This window comes from Enhydra lutris, unplaced genomic scaffold, assembly GCF_002288905.1.
Source record: "Enhydra lutris kenyoni isolate GAN:26980312 unplaced genomic scaffold, ASM228890v2 scaffoldscaffold44, whole genome shotgun sequence".
In the NCBI taxonomy this organism is placed as follows: Eukaryota; Metazoa; Chordata; class Mammalia; order Carnivora; family Mustelidae; genus Enhydra; species Enhydra lutris.
Window position 1 is genome coordinate 13,045,396 of NW_019154128.1, and position 18,671 is coordinate 13,064,066.

Here is an 18,671-nt window from a genome sequence, read left to right on the forward strand (position 1 = left end):
CTGGTAGACTTAACAGTCACTCCTATAAATCACATAATCACTACCATGTTCATTCATGTGTATAAGATCTTTTTCCAAGGGTGCCTGGGTGGCTCAGTCATTATGCTCTGCCTTCAGCTTAGGTCATGATCCTGGGATCCTGGGATCGAGCCCCACATCAGGCTCCCTGCTTGGCAGAGAGTCTGCTTCTCCCTCTTCCTCTGCCCCTGCTCTTATTCCCTCTCTTGTTGTATCTCTCTGTCAAATAAATAAATAAAATCTAAAAAAAAAAAAAAAAAAAAAAAAAAGATCTTTTTCCAGAAAAATGCATATTGATACACAGACTCATTGCTAAACAGTTTTTTAAAATGTGATTATATTCTAATGTAGTTTTGACTGAATCTATATTATAAACATTTTCTTACCTATAAATGACTATGTTGCGTGGCTGTACTAGAATTTATCCAGCCAATCTCTTTATGCTAGACATGTGACTAGAAATTCATTTTACACGTTATAAAACAGAGCTGTATTAGCTATCTTTGTACCTTAATCTTTGTTCACGCCAATAGTTGTTTCCTTAGGCTGGATTTGTATTTGCGTTCCGAAACATTTGATCTTTATTACCAAACAGTGTTCTAGTATGTCAGTTCCAGTTTATACATCTGGGAACTTTGCAATCTCTTTTAGGGTATTTAGGTGGAGAAGAGCAACTCTTAGACGAGTCAGTAACTAACCTACCTACCTTCCTTCCTTCCTTCCTTTCTTTCTCCCTCTTGCCCCGCCCTCTCTTCATCCCTTCATCCTTCCACCCCCCCACCAGACATTTGATCCAGATTATTTTGTTTTTTTCTCATGGGAAATTTACCTTCACCAAACATAGACAGCAGTGAATAACTTAATTCATTTGTCTTTTTGAATTTGTATTTATTATCATTAGAAGCTTTATCTTTGGGACGCCTGGGCATCTCAGTCAGTTAAGCATCTGCCTTTGGCTCATGTCATGATCCCAGGGTCCTGGGATTGAGTCCTAAATCGGGGCTCTCTGTTCGGCGGGGAGTCTGCTTCTCCCTCTCCCTCTGCCTGCCGCTCTGCCTGCTTGTGTTTTCTCTGTCAAATAAATAAAATCTTTAAGAAAAAAAAAAAAGTTATCTTCTATGTTAATGGTGTAAATAAGACTTGCTGTAGAATTTATATTTCAGTTGTTGGTTGCATTGAAATGCACACTTCGCTATGTAATTTTTAAAACTTAAAATTCTTGAAATTCAGTTCTTTGGTTTAATGGTCAAATTCTGGCACACAATACTGAGGTTGTTTATTGAATATATACAATTAGCAAACTTACAGTTTAGGCGTGTAGTCCTTAATTGGTGGGTTATAACCTGTATTTATTCAAGTGCTGATTCTTACCCTTCCTCACCCCTTTCTTTTGAGGAACTATTTCATGCTTAAATTCTAATTTTATACCAACTTCAGAAAAAAAGAAAAACCCTGAATGTATCTAAATGAGTCTTAGCAGTTAAAGTAGTCCCCACAGAGGACCATAATCCCTAACTATGCTAGATATTGGGGAGGACACAGCAGATAGGGTAGTGCTCTGTGCAGTTAGGCCTATAACCAAGATTAAGAATACGGAGTGAAGAAAAAAAAAAAACTGGAAGGATGTACGAGGAGCAGGGGTAGTCCAGGGAAGGTGGAGGTGGCCAGCCTCACAAACCTCTTTTTCCTATACAGACGACCTTTTGCTGATGCTTTCTTTAAAAAGAAAGAAAAGAAAACAACCCGTAGGTTCATCTTAAAATTTCGTTTAGGAATAAATAGTCTTTGAGGTTTATTACCATTTTTTTCTCCTTCATCCCCTCTCTTGGCCGTATTGGACACCTTCTCCAGTTTTTTTGCTCTGTGTTTGAGCCAATAGTCTGAAGATCCCTGTAAGGTGAGGGGGGCCTCTTGTAAGGCTGGAAGTCAGGAATTATTATCATGAAGTACACTTTATAACCCAGGTTGTATACTTCATGCCTTTGTGGTGCTGTAAGTTGATAATGTAGTTGTGATAACCCTGATCCTCCCCTTTCTGAAGAACAACCAACCTCTCCTTTGTGTCCCCCTCTTTCTGTTTTCCCCTTGGACCACTTATTTGAACAAGTTAAATAATTTATTGAAGCACTATGGACTCAATTTTATTTGAAAAGGAACATATGATATGGGATAATATATGAAATGTGGTCCTATTATACTTGAAAAATATATATTTTGGATTGTGAATACCTGAGAAAATGTTTGGCCTGGTAGAACTTTTTAATGAGCTCATTCTTTCTCTTTCTTTCTTTCTTTTTTTTTTTTTAAGATTTTATTTATTCATTTGAGAGAAAGAGAGCATTGGGCATAGGGGGAGAGGGAGAAGCAGGCTCCCTGGTAACCAGAGAGCCTGATCTGGGGCTCCATCCCAGGACGTTGGGATCATGACCTGAGCCAAAGGCAGACACTTAACTGACTGAGCAACCCAGGCACTCTGAGATATTCTTTTGTAAAAGTTGCTAGTCCATTTTAATTAAAGCTGCATCTGTGTAATATCTTTGTCCTCCTAAAGTGGAAGCTTTCATATATGTGTGCCTTTTTTAGAAGAAGAAAATTACTTTCATAGAGTTCCTATAGTTGAAGACAGAGTTGTCCATCTTCCATCCATCTTCTCTTAGTGTTCATGTTATCTTAAAAATGAATCTCTGTAAAAACCACCTTAGCTGTGCTGTTTCCAGTTCTTGGAAACCTTCCCTAAATATGTCTTCCACAATCCACAGGTGTACCTTTTGGCAGGGGACAGAATTTTCCACCTTTTCTCTTCTATAGAATTAAAGATGCTAGAGCTTGGGGTTTTGTTTTTCATTGGTTTAGTCCAGTTAGTTTTATATACTCATATACTTGAGAAGTTACTTTTGAATTTTATATTACATGAGAACATTTTAATGAAGGAAAAGCATAATTAGCTTATGAGAGTCTTGTTTTGGGAAAAGAGATTGTAAATTTAACGGTTTTATATGGGACTGCTTTTATTACCAAAGTATGTACAAAATCATTACAATCTGTGTATGACCTGGGGAAATTTTCTTACTAATACCTTTTTCTTTGTTGTAGGTTTCTTTTTTTTTTTAAGATTTTATTTATTTATTTGATAGACAGCGAGAGAGGGAATATAAGGAGGGGGTGTGGGGGAGGGAGAAGCAGACTCCCCCTGATGTGGGGCTCAATTCTAGGACCCTGGGATCATGACCTGAGCTAAAGGCAGATGCTTGATGATTGAGCCACCCAGGCGTCCCTTGTAGGTTTCTGATGGAGCATGAGTGTGTTTTGTTTTTGTTGAGTTTTTTACTTCCAGGAGTCATCGGTTACCAAAAAATCATAGCTTCTCAGTTGGACAGGTGTGGGGGAATCTAGGAAAATCCCATCTCTTTCGGTATTTTGCTGTTTTTGAGAAACATATTTACGTATGTTTTTTGGAACATTTGTGCTCTGAAACAACCCCCTTCCTAGAGTTGACTCTACAGAATGAAGATACTCATTATTCATATATGAAAATTTTTTAAAAACACAGTTAAAATAGTATTTCTTTGTTTGTAATACTTTCATTGAACTTAATTAGTGTCATGATATTTTTAATATTTTGGTCTGGTTTTTCACAAGCATAAGTTTATTATATTAAATGACTTGACCGTTTCTCTTTTCAAAACCTGTTAGAATGTTTAAAAATTAAATCTTGATTATTAAGTTTTTGCTATTTGTGAAGATTAGGTTACCACATAACAGGAGCTCAATTTTTCAATGTGAAGGAATCTGCCTATTTCCTTCCAGTAAACTTCCCTTGCCCTATAATACTTAGTCTGATGGCATTAGTGGGATAAAAAAATCTATCACACAATGTCATAGACATTCTTCAAGTCAGCAGAAGAGACAGTATTCTCCCTATTCTACTAAGTGAAAGGGATTGTTGATTTGACACTTTTGAAGAAAATCGTACATTTGTGCACTTTGAATCACTTTAGACCTCCAGCTGTGTATTATACTATATACATGTACCCGTTATCTTTCCAAAGTCTCATGGGCATAGTTGAATTGTTACCTCTTTCTGATTCTGATATCAGCAGTGGGCTTCTCAGGTTACCTTAGAAAGACAGACTTTTTATTCACATGAGACTTTCAAAGTGTGTAGTAAAGTGGGATGGGGGTTGTTGTTTTTTATTAGGTAAGGAATTTCCGTTGTTGAAAACTCAAAAGACATATAGAAGGACGTCTTTTTGCCTTGGGTCCACAATCATCCTGTTCCTTTCCCTGGAGGCAATATTTGGAATAATGCTTACTTCAACATTAAATAGGGAAAATATTCTAAACATTTTTAAGAATTGGACTTAGTATGTTCATTAATTTCTGCTTATTCAAAATTTTGCAGAAGTAAATGGTGACTGGCAAAAAGCTGATGCTGTGTGGAATAAAATGCAAGAAGAAAATATTATTCCACGTGCAAAGACATTAAGATTATTAGCAGAAATCCTTAGAAACAGTAATCAAGAGGTTCCGTTTGACGTACCTGAGGTAATTTGTTTTTAACTGTAAACCTAACAGGTTTTGTTGTCAGTATAACTGTAGGGCATAATTAGCCCAGTTTCATTCTAAAAAGGTCACTCTGTATACCAGGTTTTGTTTAACTGAATACTTCTTTCTTCCAGTTGTGGTATGAAGATGAAAAGCACTCCCTGAATTTTTCATCACCCTCCCATACAGAAAGTAATATCGAGAAAGATCTGTTGAATGCCTGCCAACGAAAGAGAAACAAAGGTAAATCTGTTTGCTGGGGTCTTCTAATAGCAACAGGGGATCTAAGTCCTTCTAACAAATTAGTAGTGCTCTAGGACGGAGATGGAACTTACATATATTAATTATTTTCTTTGGTTCTTTAAATTAATGTGAGCATCTGGGTGGCTCAGTGGGTTAAGGCCTCTGCCTTCGGCTCGGGTCATGGTCTCGGGGTCCTGGGATTGAGCCCCGCATTGGACTCTGCTCGGCGGGGAGCCTGTTTCCTCCTCTCTCTCTGCCTGCTTGTGATCTCTGTCTGTCCAATGAATGAATAGAATCTTAAAAAAAAAAAAGTTTATTTATTTATTCATTTATTTTTTTAAGATTTTATTTATTTTTTTGACAGACAGAGATCACAAGTAGGCAGAGAGGCAGACAGATAGAGAGAGAGGTGGAAGCAGGCTCCCCGCAGAGCAGAGAGCCCGATGTGGGGCTCAATCCCAGGACACTGGGATCATGACCTGAGTCGAAGGCAGAGGCTTTAACCCACTGAGCCACCCAGGCGCCCCCCCCAAAAAAAAAAGTTTAAATTAACAAACACATTTTGGGGTAGTTGGGAAAAACATAACATCAACTGAGTAGTAGATAATATTCAGGAACTATTTCTCTTTTTTTTTTTTTTTTTTTTAAGTTTATAATTTTTTTTAGTAATCTTTGCACCCAACATGGGGCTTTAACTCATGACCCTGAGATCAGGAGTTTCATGCTCTTCTGACTCACCCAGCCAGGTGCCCCTGTCTCATTTTTATTAGATACAATAGTGGTGTTAAGATTTATCAGACAGTGTCCTTAACTTTTGAGATCTTACTGAAGTACTGAAAGACGGAAAAAAAATCAAGATTATCTATAATATATTTTAAAATAGCTAAGCCATAGGGAACAAAGATAAAGCAAGAATGGCAAAATGGTAATAGTTGTTAGATGTAGGTGATGGGCATATGGAAGGTCCATTATACTACTCTCTATATTTTTCTGTACATTTGAAATCTTTTATAATAAAAACTAAAATAGGCATACATTTTATTAAAAAGTATACTTTGAAAATAGCATGATCATGAGTGTTTTTTGGCAGATGTATTTATTATATATTTCGCTTTTATTTGAAAGCAGAAAATGATTAGGGCATTAAGCACCGTTCTTGTGTATGTTGAAGTGATCAAGCACTATTTCAGGGTTGGAGGCAGGACATCAGGTCTGTGTCTTGCTCTTCCTTTTCTCTCGTGGTAGACTTTCCTGAAGTGGCATGCCTACCACTACTATGACTGCTTTAAAATTTTTATGACCATCTTGAACCCTCTGGTATCAGCTTGCCTATTACATGATAGACATTTCTATTTAGACTTCATTGTACTCTTTCAAAATCATATATTACTATTGTATCCTTTACTTTGGTTAATTTTTCTCCATAGCATGCTAGCATCATCTTTAATTCCTTCGATATTGTGTGGATTTTCAAGTACACTTTATGATACTTTAACCAATATGCAGATTTTTTTCATTTTAATATCTACTTTTTCATTTTAATATCTACTCTGTTCAGTAGAAAAGAATCAATTTAGAAATTTACAGAACCTCATAATTTCTTGACTTAATTAGAATTTTGTGACACTAACATGAAGTATATGAGGAAAGAATAAGCTAAGCTCTTATATTTTCTCAATCATGAATAGTGACTTTATCCTTTGGGTCATTTTCCTTTGTGACATATTCAGTGTATACATCCTTGAGTCTTCACCATATATATATGTTAAACCTAAATACAAAATTAATTATGACTATGGGAACTATTTCAATAGTGGAATTTTGATTAGACCGAAAGAACTATAAAATTAGTTTATAGTTAACTGCTGGAAGACTCTAGAACCCCTTCATACGTCACCTTTTTAAAAATTATTTTCATTTAAGTAAAAATCAGTTAACTAAATAAATATAATGCAGTGTTTGTTATTATAAACATACCCTATTCTAGCTTTAATATACAATTTATATTTATTTAACTGGTTTTATTCTGTTCTTCAGAGTTTCTAGTTTTTTTTTTTTTAAAGATTTTATTTATTTATTTGACAGAGAGAGATCACAAGTAGACGGAGAGGCAGGCAAAGAGAGAGAGAGAGAGAGGGAAGCAGGCTCCCTGCTGAGCAGAGAGCCCAATGCGGGACTCGATCCCAGGACCCTGAGATCATGACCTGAGCCGAAGGCAGCGGCTTAACCCACTGAGCCACCCAAGCGCCCCGAGAGTTTCTAGTTTTTTGTATATTCCAGGATTTGAATGCCTAGCAAAACATCAATACTTTGAAAATTGATTGCTAACATTAGTACTTTATCAAATTTCTGATAGTTTAGTATACTTACTGACTTTCACACCAGAAACCTGTGGCAAATGAGTTTGGGGCATTACAGTGATAGCCTCTTTCTTTCTTTTTTCCAACTAATAGAGAATAATAAACAGAGCCATAGCAATTTCATACAAAGACTGTAATTTTAGGGGCGCCTGTGGCTCAGCTGGTTAAGCGTCTGACTGTGGATTTCAGCTCAGGTTGTGATCTCACAGATTGCGGGATCTCAGGTCAAGCCATGTGTTGAGCTCCACACTCACTGGGGAGTCTGCTTCCCCTCTCTCTGCCCCTCCCCTTGCTCACGTGTGTGTGCACACGTGCATGCTCTCTCTCTCTAATCTTTAAACTACAACTTTAGAAAACAACTAGTAAGATTTCCCGATTATTTTGTTAATCTTAAATATTCTAATTATACTTCCTGTATATTTTCATTGAGCAAACGATGCTTGTTGGGGAGTAGACAATAATTGCACTGCATTTAACTTCTCAGCTCCCTTAACAGGGAGCATTGTCTACTGAATGATAGATTTTATCTGTTCTCCTTGGTTAAGATCCAGATATTAATGTCATACCTTTTCTCTCTAGTTTTCTCTGAGTTTAGCATGAAAGAGTAAGTTTCTGACATTGTCATTTCAGTTTAATTGAAGGGCTCTTGCAAACTGCCCTAACTTTGGAGTATAGATACAACGTCTGCTTGTTCAGAAACCTCTGAAGTAGCTCAGAATGTTCTTCAGAGCATTAATATCCTGCTCACTTCTAGTTGCATGTATCATATTTCCTTACATTGAGCTTTATACCCACCGAAGGTCGTACATGATCGTTCACAGTGCCCCATCTCTATTGTGATTTGTTTATACACACCAGAGAGTGGATTATAGTTTCAGTTGGATGTTTATAGCCAGGCAATTTTATTTCAGAAAAGTAAGTGACTGAAAAGTGTAGATACTTCTCTTTTGGTAACATCTTTTCATTCACTGACAGTTATTGTGAACAAGTGAAATAAAACTGTTAATCAGTCAAACAAATGTTGCTTAGTTTACTTGTTAGATACCTGTATATTTGAAAATTGTATGTTTTTGTATAAGTCCTGTCGTAGCCAAATAATTTGATCTCCTAATTTTAGAATTATAGGCTATATTCACTTTAATGCTATTGTGTTGAAATGTTAACCATTGTAACCACCCACTTATAGATTAAAGATTGCTTTAAAATGCATCTTTTGCTCCCCTCAATTTAAATTATACCTGTGGTTTATTTGGACTTTACCACACATTTTGCAATTGATTTTTAAAATGGTATCATCTTTTGACAAATTCAGAAGAGCTACTTCTCATTTTTATTGGCATGAAAATAATTTATTGACTTTAGAGGTAATTTTAGGGGCGCCTGGGTGGCTCAGTTGGTTAAGCCACTGCCTTCGACTTAGGTCATGAACCTAGAGCCCTGGGATTGAGACCTACATCGAGTCCCACATCCCTGCTCTCCAGGGAACCTGCTTCTCCCTCTCCTTCTGCCTCTCTCCCTGCTTGTGCTCTCTCTCTCTCTCTCTCAGTTAAATAAATAAATAAAATCTTAAAAAAGAAAGAACAGAAAAGTAATTTTAGAAGGAAGTCCTTTCAGGTACCAGCCACGTGGCTTAAGTAGATTGTTCAAAACTGTGACTTTGTTTTTATCAAGATGAGGAGTGTGACTGTATCTGTTGTTTTGGTCAGTGTGTGTGTCTCTGGAGAGTGCTGTGGTGTGTGAACATGAAAATAAACACGTATGTGGCTTTGTGGCTTTGCTCTAGGGGGTTTTCCTCCTTTTTGACATTTCAGAATAACATCATCTCATTTTTTGCTTTTTTTCCTTCGTAGATGCATATACTATTTTCCTGAAGGCACAAAAGCAAAACATTATTTTCAACAGTGAGACTTACAGCAATCTTATAAAATTATTGTTGGAGAAGGATAGTTTCATAGAAGCAGTGCAAATGAAAGAATTGTAAGTATTACTCCATTTATTAAACCTGTCATTTAAAAAAAGTATCACATATCATTAGGATTTTCCTAATGATTTGTTGTAGTAGCAGCTGCTTAATTATCCTCAACTACACACAAAAATCCTATGAAATGGTTTTCTAATTTTTTTTTTAAGAGCATGAGCAGAGGGAGGGGCAGGGGAGGAGGGAGAAGCAGACTCTCCGCTGAGCAGAGAGCCTGACATGGGGCTTGATCCCAGAACCCTGAGATCATGACCTGAGCCGAAGGCAGATGCTCAACCATCTGAGCCACTTAGGCACCCCTGGTTTTCTAATTTTATGGGCTTTTTTTAACCTATAAAAAAATAAGTTTTACTGGCCTTCCACAGTGCAGTACATTTTCTTCCCCTAATAAAGCTTCCACTAATTTATGAAGTCTATATACTGAAAAATAATATTTTTCCCTTTATCATACTCTGTTTCTTACTTAGTTTCTAGCTCTCTGAGCCTTTTGTGGTGGAAGGAGCCTGATAAAGTGAAAATAGCCCAAGGGCTTTGAACTTAGGCAGGGATTCAAATCTTACTTGAGTTTCCATTGGAGAAATTATCCCCTCTATGAACCTCATTTCTTCTTATGATGATGAGTGGATAATAATAAGACTTACATGAAAGATCCCTTTTAGGTGTTGAAGAACATAGAGTGAAGAAGAGAAAATACAGGTGCTCAACACATTTTAAATGCCTTTCCTTTTTAACTTTCTGTTGTGTTTTTTATTTGATTTTGAATTAAAAAAAAAAAAAATCTGTTGGGTGGTTGTGGTAGGGGTTTTGTCCCTCTGGCTAGTTCCTGAGAGTAAAATTAATCAGAACAAGAAAGTTTTCTTACCTGGTGTGTCAGTTAATGGATTCTGTTGTCTTATCCCAAAGGAGTTACCAGAGAAGGCTTAGAATGGAGTAGAGCACAGTGACCTGCTCTGTGATGTAGACCTGTCCTGGTGATGTGTTAGTAGCCTTATTTTCATTGGCAAAGGTCAGCCTTTTCCTAGTGTATTACAAGTTCTGAAATGATCTCTCTTGGCTCAACTTTGACCTTCAGAGCTTTTAAGTCACAGTACTTTTGAAATATTAGAATCCTGACTAGAAAGTGCTTGCCATTCCTGCAGTTTGCTGGAAGATCTGCTCTTAATACCAGTGTTAGGTTAAAGTTATGCACCATTGGGCCATATTTACTGCTTGTGTTTCATTATATTTTGGAAAAAGTATATATGACTGTACTTGTCTGTGGAAATACATATAAACACATGGACAGTGTATATTTATGTACAGTGTATAGATCCATCTGTATACAAGTACAACATGTATGTATACACATATGCACATCGTCTATATACCTATGGTCTTGAATCATTTTGTATGTTCTATAGCAAGAACGGTCACACGAAGGCTTCTCAAACGTAAGTCTTTCATGTATTCTATATCTCATTTGTGTGTTTACTCAGTTGCTAATTAAATTACATGTCTCTAAAATACCCAAGAGATGCTAAATTAGTGACTTGGAAAATTTGACATTGAACAGCGTACCATCATCTGTAATCATTGGAGTCATCAAGGGGGTGGGAGTTTTTCCTAAAATTACTTTTCTCAGGAAATTATTACCTAAACCCTTCTAATACTACTTGTAGTAATCAAAGGTATTCTAAAGCAACAGTGATTTGGGAGGAGCAGGGACAGAGAAAAGAGGAGCCTCTTGTGTTGAGAACTGGGTGTAATTAAGTGAGGGGATAGAAGCAGAGAAGGAAGTTTTTTAAAAATTTTTAATCCTGAGGTTGATCCTGAAATACTGCCCCAAAATACAGATTACCTTTTTTCCCCCATTTTAATTGGGCTTGTCCTAGAACGCCGAGCCACACATTCTTTTCTTTCCTTTTTTTTTCCCCCCCAGAGCCTCACATTCTTGTAGCTTGAAAAGATTGCCCACAGCCCACCCCAAAGGTTTTGATTCATTTGATCTGGTGTGGGGCCCAGGGATCTGCATTTAATACCCAAGTGATTCAATAATTGTATGTTGTAAACATTTTGATCAGATACTATTAATAGTGAATTGTACCAAAGTAGCATATGTTAAGTATATTTTAAAACATACTCATAAAGTAGAAATTTTTCAGATGATAATAAGATTTAAAAACAGAGGCTTCACCATTTTCTTGCCTTACCCTAGAGTGTTCTTGCATTGTGCATACCTTTCACTGAGAATGGCTCACTGACAGGTGGTTTTTCAAACTATAGTTGCATCAGCACGTGGGTCACAGAATCTCTTTAGTGGATCAGAACCAGCATTTTTTTAAATAGAATAGAAAATATCGAAGCACTTTGTATGGTAAAGATTGTTTTGTGAGTTGTATTGGTATTTGCACTGATAGGTAGTGTGAAACGTTTCTTCTGTGTGTGACACTGGATCTTGATCACACAAGTGGGAAAGCTATACTGATCTGGATGTTTGCAAGCACAGCCCTTCCATTTCCCCTTTTATCTGCGATGTGTAAAATGTAGCTTGATTTTTCTTTCCCTCCTTCTCTAGATCTTCATAAAGTCTTTCTGTACTCTTGAGGGCACTTCTATCTTAATTATGTTACTCTTCCAGGAGTATTTTGTGGCTGCCTTTCACTTATAGCTGGGTGGGCCTAAGAAAATCCTGGATGCAAAGCCTTACCATGCCTGTAGACACCTCACTGGGGATTAGACGCACATGCTTTCCCTTGAACCAGATAAATGTTACATCTAACTACAAAAAATTGTATCTTGGTAAAGTGCCTGGGTGGCTCAGTGGGTTGAGCATCCGACTCTCGATTTCAGCCTAGGTCATGATCTCAGGGTCTTGAGATCAAGCCCCGTGTCAGGCCCTGCACTCAGCATGGGGCCTGCTTGAGGTGTTGCGCGTGTGCTGTCTCTCTCTCTCCTCTCCATCAAAGAAATAAATCTTAAAAAATGTATCTTGGGTTAGATCTATACTGGGTTATTTTGAAAGTAATTCTTGGCTAGAAATTCAGAAGTGGTAGTTGAAGTTCAAGTTTCTAACTAACAGGGTCATCTCTTCTTCCAGTTGTATATCCGTGCTCTGAGTAAAGAGAATTTTGTTTTTTTAGTGGCCACGTTTATTGTAATATGGTGTGACCACATGAGTCACTATAGCAAGTAGCAGTATCCTCCTCAAATTTTGGCCCTCTACTGTCAGTCCACAGAGAGCAGTCTGTTTGTTGTTTTAGTCCGTCGTTTTTACCTGCATGATGCTCAGTTTTAAGGGCAATAATTTTCTCTACAAACTAAAGAACGCAGTCTTTGTTTTTGTTCTACCTTCACTGTTTCTGATTTGTTGGTTAAAATGAAGCACCCTTACTTAGGAGAGTGTCATCAAAAAGAATAAACTTTTCTCACAAGTTATGGAACCTCAAAAGTAATAGTAACCGCAGCCTTTAAAAGATTAGCCAACTCTCTTTCATTTTTAGAGTTAGTTACACTTCCTCATGTTTCAAAATCAAAATTTAGATATAGTGAATTCTTTCGAGGGAGGGGAACTGCTTATTCGAAGAAGAGCAGTAAAGGAGATTATTATTTTAGGTCTCTGATAACACTAAACTGTGTTTTTAGGAAATTGCAATTTCTATTCCTCCATCACAGTCGCTGCATGTGGCCGGCGACTACCCTGCTGGACAACATGGATAACGAATATTCCCATCGCCACAGGAAGTTTAATTTGACAGCTCTGGACTAGATATTTTTTTTCCTTATAAAAGGTCACATCCATAGTATGGGTCAGAAGCAGAAACTTCTTTTATTGTTCAACACGGAGATCTCTGCCAGTAACTTTTTGTAGTTTTTCTCCTTTTTCTGTTTGGAATATATTTTGGTTTTGATTGGTCAGTTTGTACATATATAAGATATAGTGTTCAGTATATAATACTGAATACTGGGGAGAGTTTCTGTCTTCCTGTTAATTCCCACTTTTGTATTGAATGGGCAGCTTAGATCATGGAAAGAAAATGTTCTGTGTTTGAGGTTTTTTAAAAGGTGAAAGGTTCACACTCGATGTCAGTCAAAAGGGAGGTTTTGTTACTTCATGGTTTCAATGACTTTTAGGTAATATTTACATGTAAATATGGTATAATATATGTAATAATGATGACTTAAGTGAGTTTAATTTTAATAGTGTTTTCTGTTTACTTAATCATGCTTAAGATTGAGAAAGTAAATCCTTTATTTTATGCAGTTTATAGTCTCATGCACGGGTTGTTGATTTAAGAGCTTTGACAGATGGGACAAAGGAAAAAAAGTCAAACTGAGCAATGGGTGCTTTGGTGGGATTAAGAGGATTGGGTGGAGGGGGTGGGGTAAGAAAATCCTCTGCCCAGGGGACTGCAGGGGTGAATTTCTGAGGCTGGAAGTGACTGAGAGGATGGGCACGTCACAGTGTCTTTGGAGGATTTTCTTGGGATTGACGAGAATAATTTAGCAGTGACCCTGCTTTTCTCACAATCTCCTCGGCTTAGATGTCCATGCCGGTAGGCCGGGGTTGTTGGCAGCAGGATCATCGCTGAGCTTGATAAGGCAAATGGTGGCAATCGCTTTTGCTCCTTGTGACCTGTGGAGATTTCCTAATCGGGAGATGAACCCTAGGGGCATTAAGGATGCCGAAATTTCATCACAGGACATGTGCAAACAGTGTAGCGAACAGAAGTCATCTCAGGCTAGGGTTGTTTTTTAATCATGCAGGTTTTAGCCCTAAGTAAACCGAGTTTTGCTCTCGAGTTTTAAGGAGCTGGGGGGTTTTGTTTCAAATGAAATGGCTGGGACACGATTGTTGTGTGAGATTTTTAATTTTAAGGTAACAATGGTTTTAGTTCAGCAGTACGCTTGCTCACCTTTAAAAACTGTATGTAGCTAGATGACAGAAATTTGAAAATTAATCAACCAAATGATACGGTGTTAGTAATATGCTTTCGTTTATATTTAAAATATACCGTGCTGAAAATAAATGTTCATTTTTGTTGCCGAAAGAATAGTTTTACATTTTATAATTACGGTGAATGTAGAGAAAAAAGGAAAAAGTATCCAGTTTAGGATACAGCAGAACAATGCAGGGCACGCAGTTATTTTATCATCTCATATGTCAGCATTCAAGAATCTGAACCGATTGTTTAAAAAAAATCTTGTACTTTGTTTCTTTTGTTGCTCATTTCCAACTTTGTCATCTGTCAGAATGCAAAAAAAAATTATCCTTCTATAACCATTGACAGGATAACACAAAAGCTGTCTCCAGGTCGATATTTTGCAGCAATATTTTTAACATACGAACAGTAGTTTTTATAATTTCACCTTGGTGCTCAACCATTTATTATCGTATCAGAAGCATGTCAGTAATTCCTTTCTAAATGTCTGCTTCTTTTAGCGCTGAGACCCACATCAAGGGCTTCACACTGAACGATGCTGCCAACAGCCTCCTCATCATAACGCAAGTTAGGCGGGATTATTTGAAAGGTATGTCACAATGCTTGACCTTTACGTCACATTAATGCCTCTGCAGATTTTTCTTGTAACGCCCTTCGAATACTTGGATAAAGGAGTCCATTTAGCAAATTACCTGCTTATCAAGAGCCTTTTGTGGTAGCTGAGAGACGTAAATTACTGTACATGCATTTATAATACAGCTTGAATATGAATGTACTTGTCATTTGACCACTTAGTCCAGTTTCCATTCCATTTAACACAAGATGGGTTTTCTTAAGATGAATCACAGCTCTTCAGACATGCAAAATTTGTGTTCCAGAACGAGAGAAAGTACAGGCTTTCAAGTGCGTTAAAATTCACAGCACAAGTCATTTTGCTTTGGAAATTAACATACTTTAGAGCGTCTGAAACAATTCCCAGCAGTTGTTTCTTGCATATTGTGTTGGTGGTGTGTGAGATAGCAAATGAGTTAAATTGAGTGTTAAATGTGTGGGATTGTGCACCAAATGATTATAATATTGATTTTTAAAACTTAATCTAATACTTTTTCAATAGTTCATAATACCAACAGCAATAAAATACAGTGTTTGTTTGGAGTTTGGAGTTTAGCGTTTTTCAATTAATGTTAAGAAGATAACCCAAGAAAGCTGCAGAGATGACTTTGGGGAGGACTGGGAAGGGGGCCGTTTGTTCGATGGAGGGTATTTGTGGATCTGAGGTCTTAGGAGTGAGCTCCCAAGGGGAAAGATGATGACTCTCTTAAATTTAGGTAAGCATCGTTTCTCCTTGGGCTTTACATTTGAATTTTAATCAATACAGTAAAACTGTTAAAACCACAGTGTTGCCAATACAACAAAACCCACGCAGAAAATCTTGAAGGGAAAAGCTAACTAACTATCTCTTTTCTTCCTTGGACTTTAATAATGATGTTATTCCTCACTTGGCGTGTTTATAAAATAATTTCACATCCCTGAGAGGGAGTTGCTAATTGTGCACCTTTACTGTTACCTATAATACCTAAATTTGCCGGTCTTTAGAGGTCCTCCTAATTGATTAGGACTGAGTATGTAAGTGGTGATTTCTCTTTTTGCAGTATTTCTACCTCAGCACTCCCCAGGCAGGGCCAGTCCATCCAGACAGCCTTTTGGGCAGAGCTTGTTACTAAAACTTTAAAAGCTTTCATCTTATTTTTTATTTAAAAAAAAAAAAAAAAAAAAAAACCTTTTTGTCAAGTTGATACTTTATGTAGAAATGATCAACAATTTTAAAACATGAAAAGTTAAAGTTGTTCCCCATATAAAGAAGCTTGTATTTCTATAGACATGGAAATAAAGATCCACTTTTTTTCATTTCAAGGAATTCATTTTTGAGCTGAATCTGAACTGAATTTGTTTAACTTGACTACTGTCCTTCACTTGTAGAAGATGGTACCCTGTGGAAACTACTAGAAACTTTATGATGTGATTGATTTCACATCTATTCTTCTCAGCTGTTGAGTTCAGCCAGAGGTTGTTGGCTGAGAGCAGGAGCAGGAGCCGTGACACTGCCACCTAACCGATCGTTAATGTAGTGACCGTCGACAAGGATGGAAATGGTGTTGGCACAGTCTCTGCCTCCTTCTCTTGCTCCATGGCTGACTAGAGTTCTCAGTTTGTGAAATCCTCTTCTCCTTTTCAGGTTTCTTTTTCACCGTCTCATCTAAAACGAAAATAAAGCCAGTTCAATCTTAACATGGTTTTATAAGCAAATCCTGTTCTAGAATGTGAAGAGCTGATTTGTGGCACCTTTACAACATAATCAGTATTACTAGGAAATTAAGGTGACTGTGAAAAAGACTCAGGGTGTACCTTAGGTCCTAAACTTCAGAAAGCGAGTCCTGTTACGGGAATTTGATTTAGGTTCTAAGGTCCCATGTTCCCTTTCGGGTAGACGTAAAATGATCAACTGTCCCAGTCTTTCTCTCTCTCTCACTTACACATATGCCTGTAGATGCAGACTCTAGGGTGTTGGATTCTTGGATCCGTGTCTAGCAGTGTGACCTTGGGCAAATTATTGAAACTCTCTGTTTCTTACCTACAAAATCGGTACTTACCTCAGAAGGGTGCTGAGCGTAGCTGCTTACTACTGTGTCTGCCTTTAGTAAATGTTCAGCAAAGGTAGAAGAGGTCCAGTGGATGCTGGTTACTATCATCACTGTCGGTATCTTATTTTTGTTACTCTTTTAATTCCAGTGGTGAGAAGATCCTTCCTAGTGGGTAGTACTCTTGGCTAAAGGAATGTTTTTAAGTTGATTATCTGTGTATGACTACCAGTTAAGAAGATTTTATCAAGGTTTTTAAAAAATAGATTATATTACTAAAATAATACAAGTAACATTTTTGTTTCTTAGATACACATGTGTATTTATAAAATTTTGGTGAATGTACCTCTTAAACTTCCTCTTTTTTCTCTTTTCCCATTTGAGAATCACTGATTTAGATTGTAGATATGGAGTATTTAAAAATTGTTGACTCAGTAATAAACACTGAACACATTGTTTTTTACTGTAGCACTTTTAATAGACTGCTTAATTATTACCCTTTCCCCATTTCTTGTGTAGAAGATAGGTCGTTCTCATTTGGGAGCTGCCTTCAGAGTCTTAGTGTTTTCTAGGTTACATTGCTTTAATTTTGAAAAAGCCATGAAGTTTTTTTTGGTAGCGGTAGTGGTGATTGTTATTCTGAGTATTAAGTTTTCCCTCCAATCTGCCACTTTATCTTTAATGATTTCGTTACACTGGCACATGAGTCCCTATAGTGAAAGGATATTCCATATTTATCCATAATCAGGTACTTATTTAAAAAAAAAAAAAAAAAACCTGTGGTTGTACCCATAGGAATCTGATGATCTTTGTTTTCTTTGAAAAAAGTGCACACAATACCTACTAAGTGTTCAGTCATGTAAGATGAATTTGATAGTGTGGTAGTTGAATGGCCCCGTGTGGCTGCTGCTGCCTAATCCATCCTGTTTAGACTAGAAAGAGACATTGTTTTCAAGGAAGAATCTCTGGGATAGTAGAAGATTTTTATAATCTCGTAATCTTTGAATGTTATAAAATCTGGGTAAGTATGAATGTGGTAGAAGTTACAATATTTTGAGAGACTCTAATTTTTAAGATTCTGATTTATATTTTTCTGCATTTGCCAATTTCTTGAAATCACTGAATAAGACTGAATGTTATCCCTGAAGGGAACCCACATTCTGTCAGTAGCATTTTATTTTCTCTCTGATTTATTTAAAGAAGAAATTCTCTGGTCTCTGATATTTTATAGTCAAATAAATCATTATTTTTTTTTTAGTTTTTCATAAAGTATTAATATTTTCTGTAATCTAGAATAAATTACTCATAGCTTTTTGTGTGTAGCCATTTGGTGTTCATATTTAAGAGCTAGTTTTCAAAATGCATTAGGCAGTATAGTTCATAAAAGAAAAACTCTGTCGTCTGCTCTTCTTTGTAGAGGCTCTAACAACACTAAAAACAGCCTTGGATCTGGAGCAGATACCTTCTAGGCTGGCAGTGACCCGCCTTATTCAGGCATGTGCCTTGAAGGGTGATGTAGAAAGCATTCAGGCGATTCAGAAGATGGTAGATGGACTCGAACATTCAATTGGACTTTCAAGTATGGTTTTCATCAATAACATTGCTTTGGCACAAATAAAGAAGTGAGTATTTTCAACTTTCCCTTCGTCGGATACTGGAAGGAGCATTATCTCAAATACCACCTTTTAAAACCTTTCTTAGGCTGTTAGAAACCATATCAATTGCAGAGGAAATAATTGATGCCAGTTGCTGGTTGTTCGCTAACTATTAGGGAATAATTATATGTTGCAAAATGTGTTTTAGCTTTAAATTAGACCTTCGAATGACATTTATCAAAATTTAAATCCACGAAACTTTTTCCATGGTTGATAACTTTTCTCACTCATACGTGCCAGGCCCCTGTTGTTGAATACTGACACAGATGTGGAAAATGAATTAATTTCATTGTCCGCAACACTTGAGGGTGACG

General features: G+C 36.9%; 1 protein-coding gene across 2 annotated transcripts in view; it reads left to right on the forward strand.

Moving 5' to 3' along the window:
- Positions 1-18,671, forward strand: part of LOC111155893 (leucine rich pentatricopeptide repeat containing) — a 109,534-nt gene that overhangs the window by 78,964 nt on the left and 11,899 nt on the right. For both annotated transcript variants that reach the window (XM_022516349.1, XM_022516350.1), the window contains exons 28-32: positions 4,421-4,563; positions 4,698-4,806; positions 9,017-9,143; positions 14,564-14,652; positions 18,120-18,324. In XM_022516349.1, coding sequence (XP_022372057.1) covers positions 4,421-4,563; positions 4,698-4,806; positions 9,017-9,143; positions 14,564-14,652; positions 18,120-18,324 — 673 coding nt within the window. The remainder of the gene's footprint in view (positions 1-4,420; positions 4,564-4,697; positions 4,807-9,016; positions 9,144-14,563; positions 14,653-18,119; positions 18,325-18,671) is intronic.